Source organism: Lissotriton vulgaris, chromosome 9, assembly GCF_964263255.1.
Source record: "Lissotriton vulgaris chromosome 9, aLisVul1.2, whole genome shotgun sequence".
Classification (NCBI taxonomy): domain Eukaryota; kingdom Metazoa; phylum Chordata; class Amphibia; order Caudata; family Salamandridae; genus Lissotriton; species Lissotriton vulgaris.
Window position 1 is genome coordinate 737197396 of NC_141697.1, and position 22060 is coordinate 737219455.

General features: G+C 43.9%; 1 protein-coding gene across 1 annotated transcript; it reads left to right on the forward strand.

Annotated features, from left to right (window-relative positions):
- The first annotated feature begins 13571 nt into the window (after nucleotides 1–13571).
- On the forward strand, nucleotides 13572–15968 carry LOC147692199 (E3 SUMO-protein ligase KIAA1586-like). Its single transcript, XM_086939507.1, has one exon. It carries the CDS (start codon nucleotides 13572–13574, stop codon nucleotides 15966–15968), a length of 2397 nt encoding a protein of 798 aa, XP_086795633.1.
- The last annotated feature ends 6092 nt before the right edge of the window (nucleotides 15969–22060 follow it).

Here is a 22060-nt window from a genome sequence, read left to right on the forward strand (position 1 = left end):
CTTGCACTTGGGAAGCAAAAGATGGAGCTCAACTAAGCATATTGGGGCCGGTTGGTGTACACTTGCTCCACTAGAGATTCAAGGTTTTTTTTGGGCGGTGGTTAATGGAAGACAGCCCACTGTGGCTGCACAAGATGACATAGGCTCCTCCATCCCTCCAGCCCTCAGGGTTGTACATTATCATAAGGTGTATGCACCGAATAAAGACCTCCTCTCTAACCGGGGTAATGTTGAAAATCTGTACCCACATGAGATCAGGTTTGAGTATGAGGAGGTATATGATGCAATCATGGGCAGTCCATCCAATAAAGCACCTGGGCCGGATGGAATACCTATGGACCTTTACAGGCTATACCTCACCTCTGGGCTTCAGTTCTGACTAATTTTCTTAACGCCGTGACGCAAAGAGGTCTACTGACGACTTGGAAATTAGCTACTATAGTTCCTGTATTCAAGAAGGGGAATCAGCAGGATCCTTTCTGCTACAGACCAATTTTCTTGTTAAGCTCGTGGTAAAGGTGGTAGGGTGTATCATCCTTCATCGAATGGAAGCTTGGGCTCGGCCAAATTATATCATCTGCCCTGTCCAATATGGATTTAGGGAAGGGATTTGCGCCGTATAACAATACCTGAACCTCAACCTTATCATAGGGAAATATGTTGTGGTGAAGCAGAGATCTATTTTCCTTGCATTCATGGACCTCAGTAGTGCCTTTGATCAGGTGAACAGGTTTAAGCTTTGGGATAATCTTTGGGAAGTGGAGTGTCAGCCCATTTGATTAACTTTGATAGAGCTCTACATACGAACGTAAATGCCTGCGTCAGATATGGCACAGCGGGGTAAGCCACTGAATCTGTCAGAATTCCGCAAAGGGCTAGGCAGGGATTTGTGTTGGCACCAATATTGGTTTTATTATATATTAATAGCTTGAACTCATGCTGGAGTGAAATGGAGCTGGTCTGCCTAGGGTAAAGTCTGTGAGCGTGCCTTCCCTGTTTTATGCAGATGATGCCGTAATGATGGCTAGAACGGCTAACGGGCTAAAACTCCTGGTGGACCGGTTTGTGAAGTTCATGGTTGCCCTCGACCTAGGTGCCAACATCACTAAGACACATTATATGGTCTGTGGGAGAAAGACAGCTAAGAGGAGACCCATTGATATTAAAGGGCAACAAATTACTAGGGTCTCCACCTTTCCCTATCTGGGGATATCATTCGACCACCAGAATAATTGGCTTTCTTGTATTTCCAGTCGCTGTTCCAAATTCACACAAGCCTGTTGCACCTTGTTTAGATTTTCATTGTCAGTGGGTAATAAGCCCATTCTGCTCCTGTTACAAATCTACAGAATGAAGTGTCTCCCAGTCCTGACTTATTGTGCTGCGATTTGGTGGTACCAAAAGTGTAGGGGGATCCAGATGGAAGAGGACCGATTTTGTAGGAAACTTTTGGGGGTGGGTCCAAACAGTTCCTCAATTGTCACCCATGAAGAATTGGGTTTAAACTATGTGGAGGACCAGGTTAAACTGACTGCATTGTTACTCTGGATTCCTGTCTGGGTCTACAAGAGTTTGTGGTTCAACAGGCCTGTGATTGAGGACTGTATGGAATCCACGTATGGTCAAAAGATACAGTAGATAAACTATTTAAACTCAGTTACCCGTTCCCTTGATTGTATGGTCATCTTCGATAGGCCACACCTCCTTAAAAAGGGTGATCACAGTCTTTTTAGGGAAAGTTTTTAAAATAAGGTTAAAGATGAAAGGGAAGCTTGGGCATTGGCGAAAAATTCTCTTAAATCCTTCTTACTGTTGAAATCTGTTAGCGGCCCAGAAAATTATCTTATAGTAGTTAAGCATCCCAGGGATATATCTTTACTTACCACATTTCATTTGCGCACTATCCATACAATGATTTGCTTCCCTCTGGGTCAGTTCGATCCCCATGCTCTTTTATTTTGCCCTTGTGATGACTGTTCTCCCCAGATCCTATTACATTAGGTCTTATTCTTTAAATCCTATGAATTTTTGCACAGATGGTACCTATAACCACTTTTAAAAGTGATGGGTTTTACTCAATTTCAACCTGCCTTTTTATTCTTACAGTTATTACCGGATTAGGCGGTGATGTCGGCAGTTATTGGTTACCTAAAAGGTGCCTTACATTGGAATAAAATATTGTGTGCCTAGTAATAATTATATATATGCTAGGTTGGGCTGTCGATTTTATAAGACTCTAATACGCTCATGAATTGCCCAATTTGTATTAATTGTATTGGGTTGTGTATAACAATGGTTTTTAATATTTTTACGTCGCTTTTTAAATGTTTTTATCTTTAATGATTATAATGTATAATCGAAAAAAGATTAATATCAATCATCATTATTGTAGTTTACAATGTACCTAAAACACCATGGTATGGGGTCAGGTTTTATATCCTGCTTTTCATGTTCAAGGACCCATACTAATTACCTAATTTTTTTTATAGCCAAAGATGCTGCCACCCCCGAATTTTTGGTAGTGCTGTAGTTTGTAGCCATAGTCTGTGCGACTACCGAGATTTGTAGGGGTGTGCATGAGATGGAGAGATGGCGGCGTGCAGTTAATAACTCCGCATATGCAAAAATGAATAATTCCTGATATGAAGATTTCTTAGAGTGTATAAGCATTTACGGAGCACTTTCCTCCCGGCGCAGCCCTTTCTCCTCCGAGCAATGTCACAGATATATTAGTTATTAGTGTGAACAAGATGTGAGCCCATTCTGCTGTGCGACTAATGGATTTCTGCAAGGCGGTGGCGGGAAGCAGCAGGGACACAATCTGAATTAACTCGCGGATAAACAAAGCGAGTGCATCAACGTTAGAGCTTTTTAATCTCCCTCTTTCTGCTTAATTAGAGTGGTAATAGCAGGTCACAAGAGCCCCCCGGCCTCCACCTCCCTTTCCTTGGAGACATTTTATAAGCCTTTGAATTCTGTTTCCTTTCTTGTTCTGGTAGGCATAATCGGTTCAGAATGTTTCAATACACTTAAAGCGAGGGGCTGCAAAGGTGAATGAGGGTTAAGACGTCTGTTAAACATGCCACTGGCAGCTAGACCAACATGGCTGACATGATAATATGGTGGGTGTTATTGTGAAGCATACTTTGGGGGAGATTTACTAAGCTTTTGCGCCGTGTTTGCGTCACAAAAGTGGCGCAAAACAGCGGTAAACCTTTTCTTTCTAATTTACTTTCCAGCGCTAAACAAGCGCTGGAAATAACGTAAAAGTAATGCGACTTTGCGCCATGGAGGCGTGGCAAGGGTGGTGCATGGGCGTTCCCATGCAACCACCCAAGGTTTCTCACTCTAAACCCAATTTACTAAACACAGTAGATTGGGATTAGCGTGAGAAAACTGTGCCCTTTTAAACTAGGCGCAAAGAAGAAATGCTTTCATTTCTCCTTCCTTTTTCTACTTTGCATGCGTGCTGCACGGTGCAGCACACATACAAAGTGAGAAAAGCATTCCCTTTTGTCGAGCACAGCATTTTGTACAGGAAGGGTACAAAACCTATGCTGGACTCACACACACACACACAACCTAGTGCTATGGCCAGGGGCGTAACAAACGCCTCCACAGCCCCTGCAGTGCGGGGGCCCCACTCTCTTCAGTAAATGAAGGGGGCCCGGGCCCCCTCAGCTCTTCCGTGAGAGCTGTGAGAGAGGCTTGCGCTGAAGCAAGCCTCTCTACCTCCAAAGCAAGTGCAGGCTGTCTGCAGCCTGCTCTGAGCCCCTCCCATTGACTGAAGAGAAACAATGTTTCAACTGACATTGTTTCTCTTCAGTCAGAGCCAGGCCTGGAACAAGGGTGGAGTGGGGGCCCCAGAGACAACATTCCCCACAGGGCCTTGCTCCTCTGAGATTTATCAGCTACTCCCATTTCCCACCAGTGCCAGTCTCACATTGTCACCAGTGCCAGCTCCTCCCACTTCCCACCAGTGCCAGCCACCCCCTCTGCCACCAGTGCCAGCCTCACACTCTGCCACCAGTGCCAGCCTCTCACACTGCCACCAGTGCCTGCCGCTCACTCTGCCACCAGTGCCACCCTCTCACTCTGCCACCAGTGCCAGCCTCTCACGCTGCCACCAGTGCCAGCTTCAGCCACTGCCCACCCATGCTAGCTTCTCACACTGCCACCAGTGCCAGCCTCCCACACTCCCACCATTGGCAGTCTCTCACTCTAACACCAGGCCCAGCCTCTGACACTTCCCACCAGTGCCAACCTCTCACTCTGCCACCAGTGCCAGCCTCTCATACTGCCACCAGTGTCAGCCCCTTCCACTTCCCACCAGTGCCAGCCGCTCACTCTGCACCAGTGCCAGCCTCTCATTCTGCTACCAGTGCCAGCCTCTCACACTGCCACCAGTGCCTGCCGCTCAGTCTGCCACCAGTGCCAGCCTCTCACTCTGCCACCAGTGCCAGCCCCTCACACTTTCACCAGTGCCAGCTGTTCACTCTGCACTAGTGCCACCCTCTCACTCTGCCACCAGTGCCAGCCTCTCACTCTGCCACCAGTGCCAGCTGCTCACTCTGCACTAGTGCCAGCCTCTCACATTCCCACCATTGACAGTCTCTCACTCTACCACCAGTACCAACTTCTCACTCTGCCACCAGTGCCAGCCTCTTACTCTGCCACCATTGCCAGCCTCTCACACTGCCACCATTGCTAGCCGCTCACTCTGCTACCAGTGCCAGCCTCTCACCCTACTACCAGTGACAGCCTCCTACACCACCAGTGCCAGCTGCTCACACTGCCCATGTTTGCTACACCTCTTCCCAGTGCCAGTTCCTGTACAGTGATGCCACCCAGGGCTTAATTTGAGCCGGAGCTTGCCGGTGCTCAGCACCGGCACTTAATTATGGGGGCCGGGTCTATCACGCGGCATTAAGAGCACCTGTCCTCCTGCCTTAGATTTTGATTTTTGAAAGTCGTGCGTGTCACTGCGCACTGACTGGTGACTCTCGCACACACAGAGTGTGGCTGTGGAGCTGCTGTCACTGTTGCCAAACTTGTTGACTCTGACCAGGTCGTCAACGTCGATAATGCATGCAGCTGCCCTACTCTGCTCCCAGTTACTCTGATACTCTCTCTCTCTAAGAGTTCGTTCCACTTCCCGGCCGCGGCGCGGATCAGGGCCCCAGTGGGCGGGACGTGTTGTTTTGTTACTTGTTGTTGCAGGGGCCAGGGCACTGGGCAGGGCTTTGCTGCAGGGGTTGGGGCTGTGCGCGCCAGAGGAAGCGACGCGTGCGCAGATTGCATGCAATTGAATGCATTGCACGCGCATTTTCTACTTTGCCCGCCCCAGCATACCCGCACCTCTTCCCTCGCCGTCGAGTATCTAGGAGGTATTCGCCGCCCAAAGTTGCTGGTGGACTCGGAGTTGGGAGCGGCGAGCGCTCAGCAGGTGAGGGCGAGGTGCGAGCGAGGCAGGGCAGGGGGCCTGGCAGTGGCGCCCTTACGGTGATTAATTAACTGGTGGCCAGTCAGGTTTTTAAAATCATCCTGATTGCATTGGTCTACCTACCACTGCTATGAGCAGCGCCTGGACAAGATGGCCTGGGGGTAGGGCGGCGCCGGCCGAATTTCCGAAATATTCCTCATGAGCTGCGCAGCCGCAGGCAGGTGAGGCGAGGCAGGCAGGGCTGGCAGGGCCTGGGGACGCAAGCGCAGGATTACGTTTTTTAAAAACTAATTATCATTGTGGTTGGTTCCTTACATTATTATCACATGAAGATTGGCCTGAACGGAGGCTGGGAATGATAGGCGGCGTAGGCCTGGCCGGCAGACATCATGAATTAACAAATAAATCTGCGCAGGTGAGGCCTACAGAAGATTAACTTTTTTATGTTCGGACGTGGGATGTCACACTGCTTAAATGTTGTTTCATTCTGATGCCCTGGCATAGGCTAGTTTGATGATCATCACGAGTTTGTTGTTGCCAGCAGTGTGCACTCACTGGCTATTTGTTGGGCAGTTGCGGGCTGCCAGCCTGGGTGGAATCAGTACAGGATGTAGGCCCAGGGCAGGATTCGGTTTCGTTTTCAGGGCAGGCTGGGCACGATCATAAAATCTGTGTGGGTTGGGGCTGTGCCAGGCAAGCTGCAGCGTGCGCAAATGTTCTGACTTACACTACATTAAGGGCTGTTTTTTTTTTTGAAGCAATGGATAATAAATGTGCGCAGGTGAGGCCTACAGATCAACTTTTTTATGTTCGGACGTCACACTGCTTAAATGTTGTTTCACTCTGATGCCCTGGCATAGGCTAGTTTGATGATCATCACGAGTTTGTTGTTGCCAGCAGTGTGCACTCACTGGCTATGTGTTGCGCAGTTGCGGGCTGCCTGGGTGGAATCAGTACAGGATGCAGGCCCAGGGCAGGATTCGGTTTCGTTTTCAGGGCAGGCTGGGCACGATCATAAAATCTGTGGGGGTTGGGGCTGTGCCAGGCAAGCTGCAGCGTGCGCAAATGTTCTGACTTACACTACATTAAGGGCTGTTTTTTTTTTTTTGAAGCAATGGATAATAAATGTGCGCAGGTGAGGCCTACAGATTAACTTTTTTATGTTCGGACGTCACACTGCTTAAATGTTGTTTCATTCGGATGCCCTGGCATAGGCTAGTTTGATGATCATCACGAGTTTGTTGTTGCCAGCAGTGTGCACTCACTGGCTATGTGTTGCGCAGTTGCGGGCTGCCTGGGCGGAATCAGTACAGGATGCAGGCCCAGGGCAGGATTCGGTTTCGTTTTCAGGGCAGGCTGGGCACGATCATAAAATCTGTGGGGGTTGGGGCTGTGCCAGGCAAGCTGCAGCGTGCACAAATTTTCTGATTTACACTAACATTAAAGGCTGGTTTTTTTTTTTGAAGCAATGGATATGGCGTGAGGTGAGAGAGACACGCAAACCAAGTACACACTGAAGGCAGGAAGAACAATGGTGGCGATAAAGATGTAGTCAATGCATCAACTAGGGAGGGAGGGACACACTAGAATTAGTGGACTCAGAGCCAGAATTGCCTGCACCTGAGCAGGCTCTGCACCAAGAAGTGATGTTGGTATATGAGATGTGCATGAGGGCATGGGAGCCTGGCCAATTAACTTGTCAGGGGCTCATCTTGCAATGACGCAAATGCAGAGCCACCTTCTTGTGCTACAGCAGGAATCATACAACCCCTTACCCAAGTAATAAACAACCTTGAAACTAATTACCCTTGAAGGCAGCACAATTGTGCCACTGAGCTGGCCTTAAAAGAAACGTGTAAACAGATAGGAGGACCCCACTCTAAATCATAGAGGACAGTGGGGAAAGTAATTTTAAGAAAAGAACAGACGTCCGGAGTTGGTGGACAGTGAGGATGGTGTCTTATTTTAGTGTTGGAAAAATGGGCCTCACCATTATAGACTATAATAATTATCGATAAACGAGGGGCAAGAATTCCATGAAAAAGGCAAAAAAAACACACTTATGGAAAAGGCAAAAAGTACACACTTATATAATTGTTTGTCCCTATCGGGAAAATTACGTATTTCTAGTTTGTAGAGTCGACAAGGGAAAGTGACATATTCTTAAAAAGTTGATTCAGTCATCTTGAACCACTACTGTACATCTAGTTATAACACTACGACAAGTATTAAACATTATCAGAGAACGCCGTCCGGTGAGAACAAGGACGGGCTGCCAGGAAGGAAGGAGCAGGGAGGCCGATTGCAACAATATTGAGATCATCAACCAGAGGAGGAGAATCACGAAACATTTATCGTGTGCGGTACACATCCTTACCTAATTGAAAGAGGTTTGGGATTTTTGCAACCAGCACTCCGGCTCCCACGGGAGAAAAGTGCCGGACAATCGATCATATTCTTAAAAGTTGATTCAGTCATCTTGAACCACTACTATACATCTAGTTATAACACTACGACAAGTATTAAACAAGTTTTTTGATTAAAAGCATATCACCACATGTGTTTGGTAACAGTATATACATTTTATTACACTTTACAAAATATTAAAAAACACTTTAAAAACATTTAGCAATAAACATGATCATCACAATGTCTTGGATAAAATATCAATGTGAACACAGAATCAAAAGGTCGACGCGGCGTTTCGGCTTTCTCTAGTACACCTTCATCAGGACTGATTCTTGTTAATCCAAATGGATTTATTATCCACGTGGATGGAACTAGTTGGTTCCACGGGGAGTCCTTTTTTAAAAATTTGGACCGCTGTTGGATCTCGCTTTGCTAGTGGTTATGCGCAAAGTAGCTCTGTCTCTAATCAAGGGTTAATTCAATTTCCACTGATTAGAGATAGTCTTATTTTTGAATACGGTAGGGGACTTGATACCCTCCTTCTGTGCCTTGATAAGGCTATATTCCTGCCGTGTTTTAGCTGCCAGGAGGAGCCACCATTTTGTAGGATCGATTGTCCGGCACTTTTCTCCCGTGGGAGCCGGAGTGCTGGTTGCAAAAATCCCAAACCTCTTTCAATTAGGTAAGGATGTGTACCGCACACGATAAATGTTTCGTGATTCTCCTCCTCTGGTTGATGATCTCAATATTGTTGCAATCGGCCTCCCTGCTCCTTCCTTCCTGGCAGCCCGTCCTTGTTCTCACCGCACGGCGTTCTCTGATAATGTTTAATACTTGTCGTAGTGTTATAACTAGATGTACAGTAGTGGTTCAAGATGACTGAATCAACTTTTTAAGAATATGTCACTTTCCCTTGTCGACTCTACAAACTAGAAATACGTAATTTTCCCGATAGGGACAAACAATTATATAAGTGTGTACTTTTTGCCTTTTCCATAAGTGTGTATTTTTTGCCTTTTTCATGGAATTCTTGCCCCTCGTTTATCGATAATTATTATAGTCTATAATGGTGAGGCCCATTTTTCCAACACTAAAATAAGACACCATCCTCACTGTCCACCAACTCCGGACGTCTGTTCTTTTCTTAAACTTAAAAGAAACGTACCTTAACGATCTCAGCAATATATATAATGCACTTTCCCGTACTGTTACTGCAAGGAGAAAGAGACCGCACTATCCTCATGTGGCACCAGCTCAGTAAGGCCAATGTATGCTGCCTATGCTGTCCTTTATATGCTCTCAGGGAGAAAGCATAAGACAAAGCAGCTGGTGCCGAGTTCCTGGGCTCCAGTAATATTCAGGCAAAAATGAAAATGTCAAGATAACTCTGGTGATTAATCGTCTACCTGGAGAAAGCCAGCCAGGAGCTTTGTCTAGTGGAAGCTGTGACTGCTTGAAAGGCAGGTAGTACAGGCCAGGGTGATATACCTGCTGCAAATAACGTTTACCATGCAGATTAAAAAGTTCATATAATGTAAAATAGATCAGTGTGTTACTGCTTCTGTCGGAAAGATCCTTTTGTTACTTGCAGTTTGTAAGTTAAAATGCTACAATAGAACAGCAAGCTATTAACTAGTCTGCCTGTCATCAAAGAGCTGCATGCAAACGGCAAGGTATATATTACAGCTATATGTTTTTTGGCCTAATCTTTCTTTATCCTAATCTTGCAAAAAGGGTCTAATGTGGGTAGAAATCACTTCTTATTGAAGGGAACCCCTAACAATGCTGGTATGTTTTGAATTCTGCATTTGCGCTTTTTCAGACTTTGAACTCCTAAACTATATTGCCTACAATGCAACCATGGATGACATGTGACTCCTATACCTTGTAGTCCTGTCTGATGTAACATTCCCTCTATACTGAGTTACACACATAGGATTGTATTTATGCAATGTGTGAATGATGCAAAGTGCTCTGACACCTTAAACTGGTATGAGAGGCGCTATTAAACTAAATTAATGTAAGAAACTGGGTACTCCGCTACATAATGCTCCCAAACAGGGCATTACATGTCGGTGATTGTTCAACAACTTTGAGCAATGTTTTTAATTTTTAGGACACCAATGTTTTGGTGAAAATGTACTGTATTTTGCTCCAGAGACAAAATATTTCTCTAGTGTAGCCTGCAACTAAACTGTAGTCCAAATTATCTAGAGTATTTTAGGACTTTGTTTCTCACTCCCAAATGTCATTACATTGAAGTTTACGTTTTCAAATGTGTAACTTTAATGTGGTAAATAAGTCTGCACGGGTGCTCAAGTCCGAACATAGATATAAAATTATCCCTCATTGATACAGACCTAATAGCTGTTGCAGGAAGCTCAATAAAGAACCCCTGCCAGCCAGCACAGCATCTCTGGGAGAGGCTTGAGTTGAGATAGCTTGCAGTTTAACTCTCTTAGCATTTAGCACAGGCCTACATGCTGCCTGCAAAGTGCCCTTGAGGCCTTAACTAACCCAATGAACAACAACTACGGGGGGGCTCTAATCAGCAAGGCTGAGCCGAAATATCAAAAGAACAGAAAGAATTGCCAGTGCTGATATGGATACTATTTAAACAACTAATGTCCAAGCCTGAACTCAAAAAAATGTATGAACGGGGTGCACTATTTAATAGTTTTTTATTTTAAACAAAATTTAAACCAAGCAGAAAATGTTCATATTTTCATTTACACAGGGACATATTTACAAACAAAATTTAAACCAAGCAGAAAATTTTCATATTTTCATTTACACAGGGACATATTTACAAAAGGACACAAGAAGCTAAGATCGTAATTTGTAAACCATCAATCATACAGGGTTTCACGCATGTCACATCCATTCAAAACACAATCACACCATTCAGGGACAAGGGGAATAAGCAACACGATTAAAAATTGTACACCAAGAAATACTACAAAATCAAACAATAGGCCACTGTCTGCGAAAAACCTTTTTTCAAAGCACAAATAACAAAACATTTGTGTATTGTACAATCCTATACAAGTTGACAAACAAACAAACTTCTTAATGATAGGAGACAGTATTGTACTAGCGACTAAGGAAAAACAAATCAACTCTTTGTCGCTCTGGCAGACACGTTGTGGCTAGGGGCCTACGCGTTTCGAATCCCGATGGTTTGTAAGGGATTCTCCTCAGGGCCTTCTGTAGTATCACGAGAGACTACATAAACTTTGAGCTGGTGCGTGGGTAGAAGCAGAGGTCTTGATGTCTGGTGTCCTTGCAAGACGACCGGCAGGGGCTTGAAGAACAACGGACGAAGTTCCTTCAATAATGAGGGCTGGCCTTGATGTTTCACGGTAGATTTGTCGTCCGTTCTGGGATTTTCCAGCGTGGTGCGTTAACGAAGATTGGCTAAATTCTACACAACGGAGGACGGAAACGCTCCGAGTTTCTGAAGGGGCTGGACAAACCGCCTAGGGAATCAATCAGGCTTTCTACTATTGATAATTTTGTCACGTTCAGAAAATTTAAGTCCGACTAGTGCGGTCAGCCGGCAGCCGCCGGTCTACTGGCGTTGTAAGTGGTGCTACTCTCTGGCGCGTGCCAGAGCGACAAAGAGTTGATTTGTTTTTCCTTAGTCGCTAGTACAATACTGTCTCCTATCATTAAGAAGTTTGTTTGTTTGTCAACTTGTATAGGATTGTACAATACACAACTGTTTTGTTATTTGTGCTTTGAAAAAAGGTTTTTCGCAGACAGTGGCCTATTGTTTGATTTTGTAGTATTTCTTGGTGTACAATTTTTAATCGTGTTGCTTATTCCCCTTGTCCCTGAATGGTGTGATTGTGTTTTGAATGGATGTGACATGCGTGAAACCCTGTATGATTGATGGTTTACAAATTACGATCTTAGCTTCTTGTGTCCTTTTGTAAATATGTCCCTGTGTAAATGAAAATATGAAAATTTTCTGCTTGGTTTAAATTTTGTTTGTAAATATGTCCCTGTGTAAATGAAAATATGAAAATTTTCTGCTTGGTTTAAATTTTGTTTAAAATAAAAAACTATTAAATAGTGCACCCCGTTCATACATTTTTTTGAGTTCAGGCTTGGACATTAGTTGTTTAAATAGTATCCATATCAGCACTGGCAATTCTTTCTGTTCTTTTAACTAACCCAAGGCACAGATCTGCTTACTGGATTATCTGAGTAAGTCCGTTTTCCCCATTTCGAAGAATGCCAGCTCACCTCGCCAGCCCATTCCTGAGATTGCCTTAAGTTAAAGGGCCAAGCCCTGAAGGTACCAAAGTAAACATACCGAATGTTACGGCGGGCGTAGGGTCCCTATACAACTTCTCTTCCTCATAGGGCTCACTTTGCTTGAAAGACCTATGTCAAGCCATCTTGAATCGTTACAGCTGTTTCGTTGAGCTACTATGCCAATGCCAGTATGCCTACATACATATCATTAACAAATAACAACTACCGATGTCTGGTAGCTATTCAACTGTCCAAAGCATCAGCTGATATGCAGGAATTCTACCTCCGCACTGGATAGAGCAGGAAGTTGAGGTACTTGGGGTGGTGAGTTTAGTATTGTGGAAAGCTTTGGTTCATACAGTTGAGTACACCAACATCACTCAACAAGCAGTGGGCTTCTAAATGATCTACTGCAACATACCACACACTCACCACCTCTGCCGGAATGAGCAAGGCTCATTTGCTATGTTTGTCCTTAGTGTACGTTTGGTTTTTTCACAATCTTATGACTTCTTCAGTGATGTAACATTGAGGGCAGCACCAACACTCTAGAAATTCTTCCAGCACCACTGGCTTGGGTGCCTTTCTTTGACATTTTCATGCTTTGTCACTTGAGTGCCTTTGTGTGATGTTTCTATGCTTTCTGGCCTGGTTGGTTGACTTTGTATGACGTTTCCATCATTTCTTTCCGGGGTGCCTTTGTGTGATGTTTCCACGATTTCTGGCCTGAGGCTTGGTGCCTTTGTCTGACGTTTCTATGATTTCTGGCCTGGGTGCCTTCGTCTGACATTTCCAAGTTGTCTGAGTACTTAAGTGTGAGATTACCATGCTTTCTGGACTTGGTGGCTATGCAGGTCCTCATTTAGGTGTACAATTTACTATGATTTGAAAAGTTGATACAGCTAAATATGTTGTGCACCATTTTAGTTTTTCTTTTCAAAAAACTTTTCTTGAGGGGAGAATGACCCCCATGCAAACATCTCTAGCAGTCATTAAGCTTGCTTGCTATGCACTGTATGGGGGCTGGTCTAACAAAACTTGCCAGGGCTGCTTTGGGTTCCCATTCTGGCCTTGAGTGTCGATGAATGAATACTTTTTGTGAATCACAGTGTGTAACTAACTTTGCACACTTCCACCTTACCCTGCTTTAGTTGTCATACTACAGGAAGCCCAAGCTTAAAAGTGAGGCAAACTTTAAAGACTTTGTGCCTCTTTTCAGTGAGTGCTGCAGGGCAGGCAGGCGTATGAATTGGAAAAGGTCTGAATTTGGGTGGGCAAAGTAAGATCCATTGGGATTATACTTGTAGTCAGTTGTAGATGGTAATATATGTGCAGATGCATACATTTCTTTGGACCAAACTGCAAAAAAAAATAATTGTGCATGTAATTACTTAGATGAATTGACATCACACTTCGCACATGTCTAGCATGTTTTATTTCACTTTGCTTCCCTAGAATGTCACACAGTGGGCAGAAGAAGATTTCAAGCTACTTCACAAAATTTAAGCCCAAAGATGATGGGGAGCCTACTAATAAAGTAGCTAAAAAAGACCATGTACTTCCGGTGGATGAAGGAAACAACACAGAAGATGAAGTGCAAGAGAAGGCACTAGATGAGAGGGACACCACTACTAGCAGCAGTGTTATCACACCTACAGAAGAAAAGACACAAGATAGTCCTCTCCGAGATGACCAGCATCATGCTGTGGAGATTGCTACTGAGACAGAGGAAACTCCAAGCACTAGCAAACAATTTGACACATTATCGCTGAAACCACATTCAGACAGAGTTTTTAGGAAAGGCATTCTTCCTAAAGGTTGGAAACATGATCAAAAGATATATTTCCAACACAAGCATCCGTGGTTAATTGTTAAAGGCCCTAACCTTGGCTGTTCTGTGTGCCGCCAAGTCCGTGATCTTGGTGCTGAGAAATCCAGGGGAATGAAATTGTCCAAAGAATGGACTGACTGTACTGTGAAGGCATATGGCACAAATCTACAACAACAGCAAAAATCATTGAGAAAAAAGATTGGAGAACATGCACAAAGCAAGGCTCATGTTGCAACTTTAAAAATCTTAGAAAATGCAAAAAAAGATTCTTTATTGCAAGTAACTGCAAAAGCTCAATCTTTACAAATGTCATCAACATCCAGAATATTCTGTGTAGCTTATAAGGAAGCAAAACGGAACAGGCCAGCGTATGGTTTTGAAACAGAGATAGACTGCCACCAGTTAAATGGACTGGATATGGGTCGAATTTTGCACTCCAATGTAGCTTGCTCAAACATACAACGCCACATATCCTCAGAAATGAAGAGGAAGATATTTGCTCAAATTATTGAACTTTCCCCAAAAATAAGTATTTTACTAGATGAAGGCACTGCGTTAAATAGGAAAAGTTCTTTAATTGTGTACATGCGAATGCAGCTACCTGGCATGGACTCCCCAGCTAATATTTTTGTTGACCTCATTGAGCTGAGTGATTTGTCAGCTGACGGCATAGTAAGTAGTTTACTGTCTGCTCTAAAAAAAGATCCTATTAATATAAGTGAGGACTTTCTCTCCAAATGCCTGGTTTCAGTTGCCTGTGATGGAGCTTCAGTAATGTTTGGCCGTCACAGTGGTGTTGTAAAGAGGTTGCAAGAAAAAATCTCTCCCAATATTGTAGCCTGGCACTGCTCAGCACATCGCCTGGAACTTGCCGTTCATGATGTCATGAAAGATATTGGCGCTACAAATCACTTCAAAAACTTACTTGACAAGCTATATTCTTTGTTTGCCACATCTGTTAAAAACCGTTTGGAGCTAAAGGAGTGTGCAGAAGTTCTTGACATTCAGCTCTGCAGAATAGGTAGAGTGTTAGATACTCGTTGGGTTGCATCAAGCTTTAGAACAGTAGAGGCTGTTTGGAATGCTTATCCTGCTCTCTACAAGCATTTTACTAGTTCAGCTGTTGATGCTTCCCGTGACAGTTCTAATCGAGATATTTACACCGGCCTAGGAAGGCGATTATCATCTATCCAGTTTGTTGCTAATCTTGGCCTCATGTATGATGCTCTTCAGGAGTTATCAGAGTTATCACTCGAGTTACAGAAACGTGATTCTACAATCATTGATGCCCATCGAGCTATTTGTCGGCAAATAGCAGTGTTTGAGGCAATGGTAGACAGGCAAGGAAAGCATTTCTCACAGTGTAAAAAGGCAATGGAAGAAAATATATTCCAGGGTGTGATGCTGCACAAAGGAAAGACCACTGACAAAATCATTGAACAGGGACAGTTTTTTCGTAGCCTTGCAGAAAATCTGAGAAATCGTTTGTTGTCTACAGGTGGTACTAATTCTGCTGACAAAAAGGCTGACTATGATACACTGATTAACGAAGTGAAAGTTTTATACAAACAGTACTGGCCTGATGAGCTACCTGTTCTTTATGGTGAAAGTGACATTGAGTCTCTGTGTAAAAGATTCAACATTGCCAGCCGAGAAACCATACGTGCGTACAGAGAGTATAAAGAATCTGGAGGAAAAGAAATTAAAAGGCAGTTCAAGGAGCTTTTGATGGCTTTGCACACTATTGCTATCAGTACTGCAGAATGTGAGCGGGGCTTTTCTCAAATGAATCTTATTTGCACATCTACAAGAGCATCATTGCTGACTGAAACAATATCTTCTTTAATGTTTTTAAATCTTGTTGGTCCACCATTTAAGAGATTCAATCCAATCCCCTATGTTCAGTCATGGCTTGCAAAAGGACGGAGAGCAGCTGATGACACTAGGAGTAAAGCAAGGAAAGAGGAGGACTTGGAATGCACAAGTGATTTAGACTGTGTGTGGGCTTTTCTAGAAAAATAAATGCTAGCCCAGTCCAACTGAAAAATGGGTCATTGCAATGTTTTAAAAAAGTAAAACAGTTAGGCTTTACTGGACTTTTGGGGAAATGTAATTGTTGTGTACTTTATATAGGTTATTTATTTGCATTGATTGACAGTGTCAATTTATTTAATTTTTTCTTATAGCTGCCTCTTGGTTTGGATGTTATATTTATTATATTTTATATAATTTATTTTGTTTTTATAAGACTTACCTTGCTTTTTCATTTTAGAACATATTTATTTGTATTTATATGTTTTATGTTACATTATTTTGTCTTTATATGTTTAGATTTTGTATGGCACTGACTATGGCCATTTTGCACTAATAGCTATGACTTGCAATACTGTGAAATTCAAACTGCCTCGTCATTATCTATTCCTTTGGCCTAGGTAGCTCTAGGTCCTTTTGGTGGAGATTACATTTTTCTGAGCTTTATGGTAAGATACAATTCTTTAATTAAAAAGTCATATTTGGAATATATGCCTCTTTTCTAATCTGTTGTGTGTGTGATACAGAACTGCATAGTTCCATATTTTATTTAACTAATCTGTATCTAATAAATGCACATATAGCCCCAGGGGACTAAGCTATAGTAACAAGCCCACTTGGTAATCCTCTTTTTTCAATTGTTTCTCTAACAAAATACTCTAGTGTACTGAATAACCACATACCCCTTCGGCCACTGGAAGTGCCATGACTGACTAATTCAAGTACATTGCATGATGTTATTCACTTTCTCCGTTTAGAGTGTTTTAACAACATTTTGGTTTATTTTAGCACATAAGCTATGTAAAAGTTGTACCTTAGAACTCATAGACTGTTAAAAATGGCATACCCTACCCCAGTATTGTCCTTTCACCAAATCAGCACATACAGCACTGAAATGGTCCCTTTTCAATCATTAGTGATTTTAGCTAATTTATTACAAAATTGTGCTTTAAATGCACTTTTGAGTTAATCTTTTTCAAAATGTTCACAGGGCAAGGGACCCTCCTATCAAAACCTTACTATGAGGAAGGCTCCCTTGCTGAAATTCGGATCAGGCAGATATATATATTACCTCTAACTTTTAGCAGAGCCAGTTGAAAATGTGGGTGGGGCCAATATAGTAAGTGGGTGGAGCCAGTGGATGAAGTGGGCGGAGCCAGAGAAAAGTGGGTGTGGCCTCTGACAAACATTTGAGCACCTGCACTTCATATTTTACAAATTAAGCACTGATGCCACCTATGCCACACTGTGCACCAATGCCCAGCAGTGCCAGCTCCGTGCACTGCCCTCATGTGTAAGTCAGTCCCCCTCAGGTAGTTGATGGAAAGGTATAGACTCCTTGGCCAGCACTAATATTTGTACACTGTCTCGCAGCTTATCTTTTTTAGCCTACGTTTTCACATGAAATCCCCTTAACTCCGTGCCCAGAAGGCATTTGAAAAGGTACAGTCAAAGCGCTATAACTTAAGATGCCTACTTCATTCCATAAACTTCTCACTAAACAAAAGCCAAAGCAATTATCTCCATTAAGTAGGCACAATTAGGCACACAGCTGTGAAATTCATTGGGGCCTCTTCGCAAAGGTAAGTTTACACATGTACATTTACTCAGGGCACAAGTCCTAAAAAAAGAAGTGGGGGGCTCCTGTAGTCACGACAGGAAGTGACGTCACGAAAGGTGGCTTGCACCATCAGACTCATTGCCTCCCCTCGCTCACCCCTTAGATCCGATTGCATCAGAGAAGCCAGCGTGTGAGCAGTGTTCTGAATGAGCTCCGATCTCGCCCCAGAGAGGCCAAAAAGTGAATATGTGGCTCCATTTGCTCCAGTTATCAAGATCCCGGTAAAATAACTGGGGGGACGCCGTCCACCCGCGTGGTACCCCGCCTCGAGCCCTGCAGTTACTCCTGTAAACCCCCGCACCTAGGTGTAAATCTAAACTACTGTAGATTTACACCTAAGTGTAAACTTACATGTTTCCACCCACTAGTGGACTTTCCTTCAATAGGATTTATGAGTCTAAAATAACTACTAGTAACTTTTCACTGGTAGGTAGTGATTTCCACCACTGTAGTGGAGATCTCCCTATGAGAAAGTATAGGGAAATTATTAAAGCTTATTTTTAATTTAAAAAGAAATGAAAATATTAAAATATAAAATATAAATGTAAATTCATTTAGGATATTTATAATAAATCTAGATGTAATAAAATAAAATGTTGCAGCTGGAGAGACAGTGGAGAGAGAGTGGAGAGAGACAGCGGAGAGAGAGTGGAGCGAGTGGAGAGAGAGAGTGGAGAGAGAGAGAGTAAAGAGAGAGTGAAGAGAGAGACAGTGGAGAGAAAGTAGAGAGAGTGGGGGGAGACAGTGGAGAGAGAGTGGAGAGAGAGAGTGGAGAGAGAGACAGTAGAGAGAGAGAGTGGAGAGAGAGACAGTGGAGAGATAGACAGTGGAGAGAGAGACAGTGGAGAGAGAGACAGTGGAGAGAGAGAAAGTGGAGAGAGAGTAGAGAGAGTGGAGATAGACAGTGGAGAGAGAGAGAGTGGAGAGAGCGTGGAGAGACAGGGGAGAGAGTGAGCGAGAGAGAGTGGAGAGAGAGAGTAGAGAGAGAGATAGAGTGGAGAGAGAGAGTGGAGAGAGAGAGAGAGTGGAGAGAGAGTGGAGAGAGACAGTGGAGATAGACAGTGGAGATAGACAGTGGAGAAAGAGTAGAGAGAGAGAGTGGAGAGAGAGTGAAGAGAGAGAGGGGAAAAAGAGAGTGGAGAGAGAGAGTGGAGAGAGAGAGTGGAGAGAGAGAGTGGAGAGAGAGAGAGAGTGGAGAGAGAGAGAGAGTGGAGAGAGACAGTGGAGAGAGACAGTGGAGAGAGAGAAAGTGGAGAGAGAGTAGAGAGAGAGAGTGGAGATAGACAGTGGAGAGAGGGAGAGTGAAAAGAGCGTGGAGAGACAGTGGAGAGAGTGAGCGAGAGAGAGTGGAGAGAGAGAGTAGAGAGAGAGATAGAGTGGAGAGAGAGAGTGGAGAGAGAGTGGAGAGAGAGTGGAGAGAGACAGTGGAGAGAGACAGTGGAGAGAGAGAGAGAGAGAGAGGAGAGAGAGTAGAGAGAGAGAAGGGAGAGAGAGTGGAGAGAGAGAGTGGAGAGAGAGAGTGGAGAGAGAGTGGAGAGAGTGGAGGGGGGCAGTGGAGAGAGACAGTGGAGAGAGAGAGAGAGAGAGAGGAGAGAGAGTAGAGAGAGAGAAGGGAGAGAGAGTGGAGAGAGAGAGTGGAGAGATAGTGGAGAGAGTGGAGGGGGACAGTGGAGGGAGACAGTGGAGAGAGAGTGGAGAGTGAGAGAGAGAGTGAGAGAGTGCTGAAATAGTAGAGAGAGAGAAAGTGGAGAGAGAGACAGTGGAGATACAGTGGAGAGAGAGTGGAGAGAGAGACAGTGGAGATACAGTGGAGAGAGTTGAGAGGGAGAATGGAGAGAGAGAGAGAGAGAGAGAGAGAGAGAGAGTGGAGAGAGAGTGGAGACTGACTGGCCGAGAAACTGACTGAGTGATAGAGAGCGAGACTGGCTGACTGAGAGAGTGACTTACTGACTGACAGAGAGAGAGAGACTGATTGAGAGGGAGACTGACTGACAAAGAGAGAGACTGACTGACTGAGGTAGAGAGATACTGACTGACAGAGAGAGAGACTGGCTGACAGAGAGAGAGACTGAGAGAGAGAGGCAGAGACTGACTGGCAGAGAGATAGACTGAATGACTGCAGAAGAGACTGACTGACTGACTGACAGAGACTGACTGAGAGAGAGACTGACAGAGAGAGAGAGACTGACAGAGAGAGACTGACAGAGAGAGAGAGAGAGAGAGAGAGAGAAACTGATTGATGTAGAGAGAGAATGACTGACTGAGAGAGACTGACTGACTGGGAGAGAGAGAGACTGACTGGGAGAGAGAGAGACTGACTGACAGAGAGAGACTGACTGACTGGGAGAGAGAGAGACTGACTGGGAGAGAGAGACTGACTGACACAGAGAGAGAGACTGACTGACTGAGCGAGAGAGAGAGACTGTGATGGAATTGGGGTCAAAGTGTGTATGAAGCTATACAATGCCTCTTAAGATTGCTATTGTCTACTAATAAAAATGTATTATCAAAATGTGCTCTTTGTAGTTACATCTGCTTTTGAAATACTGCATTGTCGTATTGTCTAATGTTTTAAAACGGAAAGGAGAAGGAGCAGTGGATGCACTTTTGTCAAAACTGAACGATGAGTGAGCCCGGTGTTGTATATCATGACAGGAGTCTGCATCAGGAAACCCACCTAGAATTGGGCAAACTTCCCGGGCCTACAGATGGCAGGGACCCTGTAATGAATGGACCACCACCTATGATAGCCTGCTGGCAGACTGAGCCCAAACTTTAACTCCAGCATCCAGTGTTACTTATCATGGTTGTATTGGTGACAGTGGCGTAGCAATAGCCCCGCATCCCCTGCAGTATGGCGGGTCGCTGGCCTGAGAGCTCTAGACTGGCATGGAGAATGGGGGGGGCCCTCCATGTATTTTGCAGGGGGACCCCCTCAAGTTTCGTTACGCCACTGGCTATGGCGTGTGGGTGCAGCACAGCAGCTGCAATCAGTGCCGGTGCAAGGGAAAGATGATGAGAGAGAGCCATATCTTTGAAAATGTGGTGTTCTCCTGCTTTCTCCCTGTAGCGCAGTCTTTTGTGTTGGTGCATATATAAAGTTTCATACCCCTAATGTGACACTGAAGCACAATAGCAGATGGGTAGCGTACTAAACTGTGGGAGAGTGGATGGATTCAAGCGTGTTGAAATTGAAGGGAAGTCTATTTGAAAGGTGTTTTGGTGTCATGCCTGAGCGACCAGAGTAGTGCTCTTATCTTGTTTAGGCAGAAACAAGTCTAAGGTATAGAGAACAAATGTTACAGTTTATTGCGGATGCTGTCTGAGTGTGCCAGAGTATGTGGATTTCTAAGGCAGTCTCATTTTAAGGATTTAGGGGGCTCTGGGCAAAGCACATTTAGGAGCCCCTGTATAGAACAACTTTGATTTTTATTACACATTTTCTGCTAATTCAAGCCATCATGGTGGCAAACAATTCTAAATGATTTGCCCTTTACACGTTATTAATGACTATAGTGAAAGACTGATGATTAACATGCGGATTGTTTGCTTTTTAACATGGTGCCCCTTTGATAAAGCCAATCAGCTGGCCTTATTTAAAGCGATACCCTCTATATTGTGATGCCTATAAGTGAGGGGTACTGTGATTTCGAGGGTCAAGACCCTTTAGAGGTGGTTAAATTTGATTTCATAATTAAACCTAAGGTATTTTCTAGCTGACGTGTATATATTTGTAAATTAATGCATAGCATTTAGTAATGTGTATTAAATGTACTTTTCGTTCTGTAAAGCAAATGATCTGATTGATCTGACTGTTCAATCGTTTATTGAGTGTTAATTTTGCTTGCCAACAAATGGTGATTACTAGTCCACATCACCTCCACTGCTTAGGCCTTGGAGTGCTCTGCTTTTGTACCCTGAAAGAGTCAAGCACTACAGTTGGTTACTTGGCTCTCATTAAGCGGAAATTGTCTTCCTATTACTTGCGCAGGCCTACCATTCTGCACAACTAATAACCTTATTCTCAAATTATGGGCTACTTTCCAGAACTGTTTGTTGGAGATGGAAGTGGATGATGGGATCCTACATGTTTTTCATCTGACTCGAGTATTAATTTCTAAGTATTTTCTTGCATCCACCGGTATGATGGTTGCTTCCATTCGATGCAGGTGGTTTGAAAAATATTGAGGTAATGCGAGTTGGGTGAAAGAGGAACATAATATTTTCTCGAAAACCAAGAACAGAGGCAATGCCTAGGTGATTAAAAAAAGTTGTTGCAAAACTCTGGAAAATTGTGTACAAGGCGGGTCTTGGAATGCTGACAATAGCACTTTATAAGTAAACATGTTAACAAGAGTATGAATTGACCACTTAAAAAAGCTATACTGGCTGATTTTATCAAACCTTTTATCTATTCTGTATTACAGACTTCAATGCCTGCAGTTGATTCTTACAGTAATGT